This window comes from Ammospiza caudacuta, chromosome 3 (assembly GCF_027887145.1).
Source record: "Ammospiza caudacuta isolate bAmmCau1 chromosome 3, bAmmCau1.pri, whole genome shotgun sequence".
In the NCBI taxonomy this organism is placed as follows: Eukaryota; Metazoa; Chordata; class Aves; order Passeriformes; family Passerellidae; genus Ammospiza; species Ammospiza caudacuta.
The window spans coordinates 116,729,738-116,743,980 of record NC_080595.1 but is presented as its reverse complement, the minus strand read 5'-3'; the positions used below and the strand labels follow the sequence as shown (position 1 = coordinate 116,743,980).

At 40.0% G+C, this 14,243-nt stretch overlaps 1 protein-coding gene across 1 annotated transcript in view; it reads right to left on the bottom strand.

Moving 5' to 3' along the window:
- ELP3 (elongator acetyltransferase complex subunit 3) overlaps positions 1–14,243 on the bottom strand; it is a 198,767-nt gene that overhangs the window by 33,018 nt on the left and 151,506 nt on the right. Inside the window, exon 11 of the mRNA XM_058802830.1 lies at positions 4,268–4,358. Within this exon, the coding sequence (XP_058658813.1) occupies positions 4,268–4,358 (91 nt within the window). The remainder of the gene's footprint in view (positions 1–4,267; positions 4,359–14,243) is intronic.

The window sequence follows — 14,243 nt, the reverse complement described above, 5'->3', positions numbered from 1 at the left end:
CCTGGGAATTGGGGACTCCAGGAAGTTTCTCCCTTCCCTTTTCCATCCCCAATCCCATAAAAATCCCTCAGGATGGATCCTGGATCCCAAAATCCCGGAATGGTTTGGCTGGGATCCACAGACCTGCAATCCCATCCCATTCCCACCCCACAATTCCGGGATTTTTGGACACGCCCACGGATTCTCTGGGAATTCCTTCCCAAATTTGAGGGACTTTTTTGGGATTTTTTTTGGGGGGATTTGGGTTTTTTTTGCGATACCCCAGGAATTCCTTCCCCAATCCCATTTCCCCTTCCCAGGGAATTCCCTCCATTCCCAGCCTGGCACTGGATCCATCCCCATCCCGGCTCCTCCATGGGAAGGAATTTTGGGAATTCCCTGGGAATTTTGGATTCCACTTCCCTTTTCCATCCCCAAATCCCATAAAAACCCCTGGGATGGATCCTGAGTGTCCTGGATCCCAGAATCCCGGGATGGTTTGGGATGGGATCCGTGGACCTGCAATCCCATCCCATTCCGAAGTCTGACTCTTCTCTGGGAAGGAATTTTGGGAATTCCCTGGGAATTGGGGACTCCAGGAAGTTTCTCCCTTCCCTTTTCCATCCCCAATCCCATAAAAACCCCTGGGATGGATCCTGAGTGTCCTGGATCCCGGGATGGTTTGGGATGGGATCTGTGGACCTGCAATCCCATCCCATTCCGAAGTCTGACTCCTTTCCGGGAAGGAATTTTGGAATTCCCTGGGAATTGGGGTCTCCAGGAAGGGTCTCCCTTCCCTTTTCCATCCCCAATCCCATAAAAATCCCTGGGATGGATCCTGGATCCCAAAATCCTGGAATGGTTTGGGATGGGATCCGTGGACCTGCAACCCCATCCCATTCCCACCCCACAATTCCGGGATTTTTGGACACGCCCACGGATTCTCTGGGAATTCCTTCCCAAATTTGAGGGACTTTTTTGGGATTTTTTTTTGGGGGATTTGGGTTTTTTTTGCGATACCCCAAGAATTCCTTCCCCAATCCCATTTCCCCTTTCCCAGGGAATTCCCTCCATTCCCAGCCGGGCGCTGGATCCATCCCCATCCCAGCTCCTCTCTGGGAAGGGATTTTGGGAATTCCCTGGGAATTTTGGATTCCACTTCCCTTTTCCATCCCCAAATCCCATAAAAACCCCTGGGATGGATCCTGGACCCCAAAATCCCGGAATTCTTTGGGATCCAGGTGTGAGAGTTCCCCCCCAGCTCCTCCCTCACGCGGGAAAGAGAAACGGAGGAGGAGAATTTTAAAAGGAATTTTTTTTTTCCTCTTTTCCCTCCAATTTCAGAGGTCCAATTCCGCTCCAAAAAAAAAAAAAAGGGAAAAAAATTGGGAAAAAAAGGGAAAAAAATTGGGGAAAAAAGGGAAAAAATTGGGAAAAAAGGGGAAAAAAATTGGGAAAAAATGGGAAAAAATGGGGGGGGGGGGTTTGGCAAAAAAAAAAAGGGGGGAAAAAAGGAGAAAAAAGGGGGAAAAGGGAAAAAAAGGGGGGAAAAAGGAAAAAAAGGAATAAAAAGGGGAAAGGGGGGAAAAAGCGGAAAGAAAGGGGAAAGAAGGGGAAAAAAGGGGAAAAAAAGAAAAAAAAGGGGGGAAAAGGGGGAATAAAAGGGGGGGGAAAAGGGGGAAGAAAAGGGGAAAAAAGGGAAAAAAGGATAAAAAAAGGGGGGGAAAATGGGGAAAAAATGTGGGCAAAAAATTGGGGAAAATGGGGAAAAAAAAGAGGAAAAAGGAGGAAAAAAAAGGGATTTCAACTCCCACTTTCCAGGTGCATTCAGGAAAAGGAAAATGAAATTATTCCCCAAAAAAAGCAGCGTGTCAGTAAGGGGCTTTTCAGTAATTTGGTTTTTTGGGGTTTTTTAAAGCTTTTAAGCCAAATTTGGTTCTTTTGGGTTTTTAAAGCCAAATTTGGTTGGTTTGGGGTTTTTTTTTTTTAAGCCAAATCTGATTTTTTTGGGGGAGTTTTCAAAATCCAAATCTGGTTCTTTTGGGGTTTTTTGAAAGCCAAATCTGATTTTTGGGTTTCTTTTTTCAGCCAAATCTGTTTCTTTTTGGGGTTTTATTTAAACCAAACCTGGTTGTTTTGGAGTTTTTTAAAAAGTCAAATCTGATTTATTTTTAAAGAGAAATCTGATTATTTCAGTTTTTTTTTAAGCCAATTCTGAATCTTCTATTTGTTTTTTTTTTTTAATTTAAGCTAAATCTGCTCCTCTTGGGCTTTTTAAAAGCCAAATCTGCTTCTTTTTTTTTGTTTTATTTTGTTTTTTTTTGCAGCCAAATCTGATTTTTTTGGGTGTTGTTTTAAAGCCAAATCTGATTTTTTAGGAGTTCTTTAAAAGCCAGGTTTGATACTTTTGGTTTTTTTTTTGTTTTTTGGGGTTTTCTTAAAGCCAAATCTGATTCTTTGGGTTGATTTTTTGAAGCCAGATTTGCTCCTTTTGGTTTTTTTTAAAGCCAAATCTGATTTTTTTGGGTCTTTTCTTTAAGCCAAATCTGATTTTTTTGGGGGAGTTTTCAAAATCCAAATCTGGTTCTTTTGGGGTTTTTTGAAAGCCAAATCTGATTTTTGGGTTTCTTTTTTCAGCCAAATCTGTTTCTTTTTGGGGTTTTATTTAAACCAAACCTGGTTGTTTTGGAGTTTTTTAAAAAGTCAAATCTGATTTTTTTTTTTAAGAGAAATCTGATTATTTCAGGGTTTTTTTAAGCCAATTCTGAATCTTCTATTTTTTTTTATTTAAGCTAAATCTGCTCCTTTTGGGCTTTTTAAAAGCCAAATCTGCTTCTTTTTTGTTTTATTTTGTTTTTTTTACAGCCAAATCTGACTCTTTTGGGTGTTTTTTTGCAGCCAAATCTGATTTTTTTGGGTGTTTTTTTAAAGCCAAATCTGATTTTTTAGGAATTCTTTAAAAGCCAGGTTTGATTCTTTTGGTTTTTTGTTTTTTGGGGTTTTCTTAAAGCCAAATCTGATTTTTTGGGATTTTTTTTAAAGCCAAATCCGGTTCTTTTGGTTTTCTTTTAAAGCCAAATCAGTTTCTTCTGGGTTTTGTTTTAAGGCAAATTTGCTTCTTTTGGGTGTTGTTTTTTTTTAAGCCAAATTGAGTTATTTTTGCTCCTTTTTTTAAACAAAATCTGCTCATTTTTGTGGGATTTTTTAAGCCAAATCTGCTTCTTTTGGTTTTTTTATTTTCAAGCCAAATCAGGTTATTTTGGGTTTTTTTTATGCCAAATCTGCTTTCTTTTTTTTTGCTTCTTTTGGGTGTTGTTTTTTTTTTTAAGCCAAATTTAGTTATTTTTGCTCCTTTTTTTAAAACAAAATCTGCTCATTTTTGTGGGATTTTTTAAGCCAAATCTGCTTCTTTTGGGGTTTTCTTTTAAAGCCAAATCAGGTTATTTTGGGTTTTTTTATGCCAAATTTGCTTTTTTTTTTTTTAAGGCGAATCTGCTTCTTTTGGGTGTTGTTTTTTTTTTTTAAGCCAAATTGAGTTATTTTTGCTCCTTTTTTTAAACAAAATCTGCTTCTTTTTGTGGGTTTTTTTAAGCCAAATCTGCTTCTTTTGGGGTTTTCTTTTAAAGCCAAATCTGAGTTTTTGGGATTTTTTTAAGCCAAATCTGCTTCTTTTGGGTTTTTTTTTTTTAAGGCAAATCAGGTTATTTTGGGCTTTTTTACACCAAATCAGCTTTTTTTTTTTTTTTTTTTTTTTTTTTTTTTAAGGCAAATCTGCTTCTTTTGGGTGTTGTTTTTTTTTAAGCCAAATTGAGTTATTTTTGCTCCTTTTTTTAAACAAAATCTGCTTATTTTTGTGGGATTTTTTAAGCCAAATCTGCTTCTTTTGGGGTTTTCTTTTAAAGCCAAATCAGGTTATTTTGAGTTTTTTTTAATGCCAAATCTGCTGTTTTTTTTTTTTTTTTTTTTTTTTTAAGGCAAATCAGGTTATTTTGGGTTTTTGGCGCCAAATCTGGTTTTTTTTTTTTTTTTTAAGGCAAATCAGGTTATTTTGGGGCTTTTTTTTACAGCCCAATCTTCTTCTTTTGGGGTTTTTTTATCTCCTGATTCGTGTGGAGCCACCAACTCTCCCTCAACCAAACAAACGAAGATTTTCCTTCATTATTTACTATTAAAAAATAACTACCATCAAGTATTTTGTTGTATTTCATTACAAATAAATACCTACTATTTACAAACCACCGAATGAACATTTTAGATGATTAATTATTAATTATTTTTGCTAATTTACCTGCGTGCCGAGGTCCCTCATCCTGGCCAGGGCGAGCTCCCTCAGGTTGCCGTGCTCCACCCCAGAGCTCACCAGGGGCATTGGGATATCCCTGACAAAAAAACAGCAAAATCCAAATTTTAAACCCCTCAATTGGCAGAAAAACCACCAAAAAAACCCCAAAAAATCCTCAGGCCAAAACCCCAAAGCGCCCAATCCCCAAATTTCCCGAATTCCTGTTCGGTTCCGAGGTTTGGTTGAATTGGAAATCAAAAAAAAAATAAAAAAAAAAAAAAGCCAAACAAAAAGCAGGAGGAAAATGAAGGGGAAAATTGAGAAATGGAGGAAAATTAACAGGAAACAAAAAAAAATCAGAAATTTTATTAAAAGTAAAAAAAAAAAAATCTGAATATAAATCTTTAAAATGGTAAAATTTTGGGGTTTTCCGTCAGTTCTTCACTTGGGAACGTGGGGGAAAAAAGGGATCGTGCAGGTGTTCTTCAGCATCTGCTGCTGGAGAAAAAATTGGGAAATTTGGGGGAAATCCACCAGAATCACAATTTTCCCATGGTGGGATTTTGGTATTTTCCTTGAAAAGTTCAACTGTTCACCCAAAATCCCTCAGATTTCCACCAAAATCCCTCAAATTTCCACAAAAATCCCTCAAATTTCCACCAAAATCACTCAGATTTCCACCAAAATCCCTCAAATTTCCACCAAAATTCCTCAGATTTTCACCAAAATCCTTCAGATTTCCACCAAAATCCCTCAGATTTCCACCAAAATCCCTCAGATTTTCACCAAAATCCTTCAGATTTCCACCAAATTTCACCTGTTCAACCAAAATCCCTAAAAATGACACCAAAATCCCTCAGATTTTCTCCATAAAATCCCTCAGATTTCCACCAAAATCCCTCAGATTTCCACCAATATTAGAACTTTTCAACCAAAATCCCTCAAATTTCCACCAAAATCCCTCAGATTTTCACCATAATTCCTTCAGATTTCCACCAAAATCCCTCAGATTTCCACCAAAATCCCTCAAATTTCCACCAAAATCCCTCAGATTTTCTCCATAAAATCCCTCAGATTTCCACCAAAATCCCTCAAATTTCCACCATAATTCCTCAGATTTCCGTCAAAATTCCACCTGTTCACCCAAAATCCCTCAGATTTCCACCAAAATCCCTCAAATTTCCACCAAAATTCCTCAGATTTCCACCAAAATCCCTCAGATTTCCACCAAATTCCACCTGTTCAACCAAAATCCCTAAAAATGACACCAAAATCCCTCAGATTTTCTCCATAAAATCCCTCAGATTTTCACCCAAAATCCCTCAGATTTTCACCCAAAATCCCTCAGATTTCCACCAAAATTCCACCTGTTCACCCAAAATCCTTCAGATTTTCACCAAAATCCTTCAGATTTCCACCAAAATCCCTCAGATTTCCACCAAATTCCACCTGTTCAACCAAAATCCCTAAAAATGACACCAAAATCCCTCAGATTTTCTCCATAAAATCCCTCAGATTTCCACCAAAATCCCTCAGATTTCCACCAATATTAGAACTTTTCAACCAAAATCCCTCAAATTTCCACCAAAATTCCTCAGATTTCCACCAAAATCCTTCAGATTTCCACAAAAATTCTTTAGATTTCCACCAAAATCCCTCAGATTTCCACCAAAATCCCTCAAATTTCCACCAAAATCCCTCAGATTTTCTCCATAAAATCCCTCAGATTTCCACCAAAATCCCTCAGATTTTCACCATAATTCCTCAGATTTCCGTCAAAATTCCACCTGTTCACCCAAACTCCCTCAGATTTCCACCAAAATCCCTCAAATTTCCACCAAAATTCCTCAGATTTCCACCAAAATCCCTCAGATTTTCACCAAAATCCTTCAGATTTCCACCAAATTCCACCTGTTCAACCAAAATCCCTAAAAATGACACCAAAATCCCTCAGATTTTCTCCATAAAATCCCTCAGATTTCCACCAAAATCCCTCAGATTTCCACCAATATTAGAACTTTTCAACCAAAATCCCTCAGATTTCCACCAAATCCTTCAGATTTCCACCAAAATTCCTTCAGATTTCCACCAAAATTCCTCAGATTTCCACCAAAATCCCTCAAATTTCCACCAAAATTCCTCAGATTTCCGTCAAAATCCCTCAGATTTTAACCAAAATCCTCAGATTTCCACCAAATTCCACCTGTTCAACCAAAATCCCTAAAAATGACACCAAAATCCCTCAGATTTTCTCCATAAAATCCCTCAGATTTCCACCAAAATCCCTCAGATTTCCACCAATATTAGAACTTTTCAACCAAAATCCCTCAAATTTCCACCAAAATTCCTCAGATTTCCACCAAAATCCTTCAGATTTCCACAAAAATTCTTTAGATTTCCACCAAAATCCCTCAGATTTCCACCAAAATCCCTCAAATTTCCACCAAAATCCCTCAGATTTTCTCCATAAAATCCCTCAGATTTTCACCAAAATCCCTCAGATTTCCACCAATATTAGAACTTTTCAACCAAAATCCCTCAAATTTCCACCAAAATCCCTCAGATTTTCACCAAAATCCTTCAGATTTCCACCAAATTCCACCTTTTCACCCAAAATCCCTCAGATTTCCACCAAAATCCCAAAATTATTTGGTTTCTTTCCTATAAATCCACAAAATCATTTGGTTTTTTTTCCCTACAAATCCGCAAATTGTTTTTCTTATAAATCCACAAATTGTTTTTTTTTTTTTCTTATAAATCCACAGAATTATTTGGTTTTTCCCCTATAAATCCACGTTTATTTTATCTCCCCTTTTCCCAACATTTTCCCAACATTCCCATTCCTTGGCTTTCCTCTGACTGGAATTTCCAGGGAAATTCTGGAAATTCTGGAAAATCCAGAAAAACGGAGAAATCCAAGGAAAAATGAAAGCCCTGGAGGAAAGAAAAATCCATGAAAAACAGAGAAATCCAAGGAAAAAGGAAAGCCCTGGAGGAGAGGGAAATCAATAAAAACAGAGAAATCCAAGGAAAATTGAAAGCCCTGGAGGAGAGGGAAATCCAGAAAAACAGAGAAATCAAAAAAAATGAAAGCCCTGGAGGAAAGAAAAATCCATGAAAAACACAGAAATCCAAGGAAAAATGAAAGCCCTGGAGGAGAGGGAAATCCAGAAAAACAGAGAAATAAAAAAAAATGAAAGGCCTGGAGGAGAGGGAAATCCATAAAAACAGAGAAATCCAAGGAAAAATGAAAGCCCTGGAGGAGAGGGAAATCCATAAAAACAGAGAAATCCAAGGAAAAATGAAAGCCCTGGAGGAGAGGGAAATCCAGAAAAACGGAGAAATCCAAGGAAAATTGAAACCCCTGGAGGAGAGGGAAATCCAGAAAAACAGAGAAATCAAAAAAAATGAAAGCCCTGGAGGGAAGAAAAATCCATGAAAAACACAGAAATCCAAGGAAAAATGAAAGCCCTGGAGGAGAGGGAAATCCAGAAAAACTGAGAAATCAAAAAAAATGAAAGCCCTGGAGGAGAGGGAAATCGATAAAAACAGAGAAATCCAAGGAAAATTGAAACCCCCGGAGGAGAGGGAAATCCAGAAAAACAGAGAAATCCAAGGAAAAATGAAAGCCCTGGAGGAGAGGGAAATCCAGAAAAACAGAGAAATCAAAAAAAATGAAAGCCCTGGAGGAGAGGGAAATCCAGAAAAACGGAGAAATCCAAGGAAAATTGAAACCCCTGGAGGAGAGGGAAATCGATAAAAACAGAGAAATCCAAGGAAAATTGAAACCCCCGGAGGAGAGGGAAATCCAGAAAAACAGAGAAATCCAAGGAAAAATGAAAGGCCTGGAGGAGAGGGAAATCCAGAAAAACAGAGAAATCCAAGGAAAAATGAAAGGCCTGGAGGAGAGGGAAATCCAGAAAAACAGAGAAATCCAAGGAAAAATGAAAGCCCTGGAGGAGAGGGAAATCCAGAAAAACGGAGAAATCCAAGGAAAAATGAAAGGCCTGGAGGAGAGGGAAATCCAGAAAAACACAGAAATCCAAGGAAAAATGAAAGGCCTGGAGGAGAGGGAAATCGATAAAAACACAGAAATCCAAGGAAAAATGAAACCCCCGGGGGTGGGTGATGCTGCTCCTGTGGATTTCCACCTCCCAGGATTCCCTCTCGTCCCATCTCTCGTTCTGGATCTCAAAATTCCTGAAATTCCCTCCCATTCCAGATGTGAAATTTTCCTTGATTCCCTCTCATTCCAGATGTTAAACTTTCTTGGATTTCCTCATTCTGGATTTCAAACTTCCCTGGATTTCCTCCCATTCCAGATGCCAAATTTTCCGAAATTCCCTCTCATTCCAGATCTCCAACTTTCACTGGATTTCCTCTCATTCTGGATGTCAGACTTCCCTGGATTCCCTCGCCTTCCAGTTGTTAAATTTCCCTGGATTCCCTCTCATCCCATCTCTCATTCCAGATGTCGAAACTCCCGGAATTCCCTCTCACTCTGGATCTCAAATGTCCCTGGATTTCCTCTCATTCTGGATCTCAAACTTCCTGGAATTCCCTCCCATTCCAGATGCCAAAGTTCCCTGGATTCCTTCTCCTTCCAGATCTCCAACTTCCCTGGAATTCCCTCCCATTCCAGATGTCAAATTTCCTGGAATTCCCTCTCATTCTGGATCTCAAACTTCCCTGGATTCCTTCTCCTTCCAGATGTTAAAATTCCCTGGATTCCCTCTCATCCCCTGTCTCAGATGTTGAAACACCCTGGATTCCCTCTCATTCTGGATCTCAAACTTCCCAAAATTCCCTCTCCTTCCAGATGTCAAATTTCCCTGGATTCCCTCCCATTCCAGATGTCAGATTTTCCTGGAATTCCCTCTCATTCTGGATCTCAAACTTCCCTGGATTTCCTCTCATCCCATCTCTCATTCCAGATTTCAAACGTCCCTGGATTTCCTCTCATCCCATCTCTCATTCCGGATCTCAAACTTCCCTGGATTCCCTCCCATTCCAGATGTGAATTTTCCTTCATTTCCCTCTCATCCCATCTCTCATTCTGGATTTCAAACTTCCCTGGATTCCCTCTCCTTCCAGATGTGAAATTTTCCTGGAATTCCCTCTCATTTTGGATCTCAAACTTCCCTGGATTTCCTCTCATTCTGGATCTCAAACTTCCTGGAATTCCCTCTCCTTCCAGATGTTGAATTTCCTTGGATTCCATCTCTCATTCCAGATCTCAAACTTCCTGGAATTCCCTCTCAGTCTAGATCTCAAACTTCCCAAAATTCCCTCTCCTTCCAGATGTCAAATTTCCCTGGATTCCCTCCCATTCCAGATGTCAGATTTTCCTGGAATTCCCTCTCATTCTGGATCTCAAACTTCCCTGGATTTCCTCTCATCCCATCTCTCATTCCGGATTTCAAACTTCCCTGGATTTCCTTCCATTCTGGATCTCAAACTTCCCTGGATTCCCTCCCATTCCAGATGTGAATTTTCCTTCATTTCCCTCTCATCCCATCTCTCATTCTGGATTTCAAACTTCCCTGGATTCCCTCTCCTTTCAGATGTCAAATTTTCCTGGAATTCCCTCTCCTTCCAGATGTCAAACTTCCCTGGATTCCCTCTCATTCAGGATTTCAAACTTCCTGGAATTCCCTCTCCTTGCAGATGTTAAATTTCCTTGGATTCCATCTCTCCTTCCAGATCTCAAATATCCTAGAATTCCCTCTCATTCCAGATCTCAAATTTCCCTGGAATTTCTCTCATTCTGGATAACAAACTTCCCTGGATTTCCTCTAATTTTGGATTTCAAACTTCCTGGAATTCCCTCCCATTCCAGATGCCAAATTTTCCTCGAATTCCCTCTCATTTTGGATTTCAAACTTCCCTGGATTCCCTCTCATTCCAGATATCAAAACTCCCTGGATTCCCTTTCATTCCCAATGTCAAATTTCCCAAAATTCACTCTCCTTTCAGATGTGCAATTTTCCAAAATTCCCTCTCATTCCAGATGTCAAACTTCTCTGGATTCCCTCTCATTCTGGATCTCAAGTTTCCCCAAATCCTCTCCCATTCCAGATGTCAAATTTCCCGGAATTCCCTCTCATTCTGGGTTTCAAACTTCCCTGGATTTCCTCTCATTCTGGATCTCAAACTTCCTGGAATTCCCTCCCATTCCAGATGTGAAATTTTCCAGAATTCCCTCTCGTTCCAGATCCCAAACTTCCCGGAATTCCCTGTCATTCCAGATGTTAAACTTCCCTGGATTCCCTCTCATCCCATCTCTTATTCCAGATCTCAAACTTCCCTGGATTCCCTCCCATTCTGCATTTCAAACTTTCCTGGATTCCCTCTCATCCCGGATCTCAAACTTCCCTGGATTCTCTCATTCTGGATTTCAAACTTTCCAGAATTCCCTCCCCTTCCAGATCTCAAACTTCCTGGATTCCCTCCCATTCTGGATTTCACACTCTCCAGAATTCCCTCTCATTCCGGATCTCAAACTTCCCTGGATTCCCTCCCATTCTGGATTTCAAACTTTCCAGAATTCCCTCTCATTCCAGATCTCAAACTTCCTGGATTCCCTCTCATTCTGGATCTCAAATTTCCCCAAATCCTCTCCCATTCCAGATGTCAAATTTCCCGGAATTCCCTCCCATTCTGGATTTCAAACTTTCCAGAATTCCCTCTCATTCTGGATCTCAAACTTCCTGGATTCCCTCCCATTCTGGATTTCAAACTTTCCAGAATTCCCTCTCACTCCGGATCTCAAACTTCCTGGATTCCCTCTCATTCTGGATTTCAAACTTTCCAGAATTCCCTCCCCTTCCAGATCTCAAACTTCCCAAAATTCCCTCCCATTCTGGATTTCAAACTTTCCAGAATTCCCTCTCATTCCGGATCTCAAACTTCCCTGGACTCTCTCATTCTGGATTTCAAACTTTCCAGAATTCCCTCCCCTTCCAGATCTCAAACTTCCTGGATTCCCTCCCATTCTGGATTTCAAACTCTCCAGAATTCCCTCTCATCCCAGATCTCAAACTTCCCTGGATTCCCTCTCATTCTGGATCTCAAACTTCCCTGGACTCCTGTGATCCCATCTCCCACTCCCCCTTCCGGCCTCTTTCCCATCGATGCTTCCCAACCCTTTCACTTTCTCTATCCTTGAAAATCACAGAATTTTGAGCAAAAATTAATTTTTAAAAATTTTCAAAGCTCCACTTTTATCCCTAAATCCTGATTTTTTTCCTGAAGCTTCCTGGTGTTTCTCGCCTCCAGCTGTCTCCTCCTGTGCCAGCTCCTTCTGCCCATCCCCACCCCACAATTCCAAGGGAAAAAATTATCCATCACAAGATCCATCCAATTAATTAGCCACCACGGGACCTACCCATGATCCATCATGGCATCCAGCCAATTAACTATCCATCATAAGATCAATCCCATTATCCATCATGGGATTCAGTAATTAATTATCCATCATGGCATCCAGCCAATTAACTATCCATCATAAGATCAATCCCATTATCCATCATGGGATTCAGTAATTAATTATCCATCATGGCATCCACCCAATTAACTATCCATCATAAGATCAATCCCATTATCCATCATGGGATTCAGCTAATTAATTATCCATCATGGCATCCACCCAATTAACTATCCATCATAAAATCAATCCCATTATCCATCATGGGATTCAGTAATTAATTATCCATCATGGCATCCACCCAATTAACTATCCATCATAAGATCAATCCCATTATCCATCATGGGATTCAGCTAATTAATTATCCATCACGGCATCCATACAATTAACTATCCATCATAAGATCAATCCCATTATCCATCATGGGATTCAGCTAATTAATTATCCATCATGGCATCCACCCAATTAACTATCCATCATAAGATCAATCCCATTATCCATCATGGGATTCAGCTAATTAATTATCCATCACGGGATCCACCCAATTAACTATCCATCATAAGATCAATCCCATTATCCACCATGGGATCCACCCAATTAATTATCTATTGTGGGATCTATCCCAGTAGTTATCCAGCGTGGGATCCATACAATTAATTACCCATCATGGGATCCACTAATTATCCATCCTGGAATCCACCCAATTACCCGTCACGGGATCCACCCAATCAATTATCCATCAAGGGATCCATCCAATTAATTATCCATCACAGGATCAATCCAATTAATTACCCATCACAGGATCCACCCACCATGGGATCCATTCAATCATCCATAATGGAATCTATCCCATTATCCATCATGGGATCCATCCAATTAATTATCCATCAAGGGATCCACCCACTATTCATCATGAGATCCATCCCATTAATTATCCATCACAGGATCCATCCAATTAATTATCCATCAAGGGATCCACCCAATTATCCATCATAGGATCCACCCATTATCCATCACAGAGCCCGCCCAATCAATTATCCATCATAAGATCCATCCCATTAATTATCCATCATGGGATGCATGTAATTATCCACCATGGGATCCATCCAATTATCCATCACAGGATCCATCCAATTAATTATCCATCAAGGGATCCACCCAATTATCCATCACAGGATCCACCCATTACAGTATCCATCCAATTAATTATCCATCATGGCATCCACCCATTAACCGCCATGAGATCTACCCATTATCTATCATGGGACCCGCCCAATTAATTATCCATCAGGGGATCCATCCACTTATCCATCACAGGATCCATCCAATCAATTATCCATCATGGGATCCCCACCCATTATCCATCACAGGATCCATCCAATCAATTATCTGTCATGGGATCCATCCCAATAGTTATCCATCACAGGATCCATCTAATTAATTACCCATGATGGGATCCATCCCAATAGTTATCCATCACAGGATCCATCTAATTAATTACCCATGATGGGATCCATCCCAATAGTTATCCATCACAGGATCCATCTAATTAATTACCCATGATGGGATCCATCCCAATAGTTATCCATCACAGGATCCATCTAATTAATTACCCATGATGGGATCCATCCCAATAGTTATCCATCACAGGATCCATCTAATTAATTACCCATGATGGGATCCATCCATTACCCATCATGGGATCCATCCCATTATCCACCACGGGATTCACCCAATTTATTATTCATCATGGGATCCATCCCATTAATTATCTATCACAGGATCCACTAATTATCCATCAAGGGATCCAGCCCATTATCCATCACGGGATCCACCCAATTAATTATCCATCATAAGATACATCCTATTATCCATCACAGGATCTATCCAATTAATTATCCATCAAAGGATCCACCCAATTAATTATCCCTCATAAGATACATACTAATATCCATCACAGGATCTATCCAATTATTTATCCATCACGGGATCCACCCATTACCCATCATGGGATCCACCATGGAATTCATCCCATTAATTACCCATGATGGGATCCATCATTATCCATAATTGGATCCACCCATTATCCACCATGAGATCCATCCAATTAATTATCCATCATGGGATCTATCCCATTTTCCATCACGAGATCCATCCAATTAATTATCCATCATGGGATCCACTATTATCCATCATGGCATCCATCCAATTAATCATCCATCAAGGGATCCACACAATTAATTATCCATCATGGGATCTATCCCCTTATCCATCCTGGAATCCACCCAATTATCCATCATGGGATCCACTAATTATCTAACATGGCATCCATCCAATTAATTATCCATGACAGGATCCATCCCATTAATTATCCACCACAGGATCCACCCCATTAATTAATTATCCACCCCATTGATTATCCACCCCATTAATTATCCACCCCATTGATTATCCACCGCGGGATCCACCCATTATCCCTCAGATCCTCCCAGCCCTGGGCGCTGCCCCCGGCCAGCGGCGCCTCCGGAATTCTCCGCGCATTTCCCAGCTCCCACC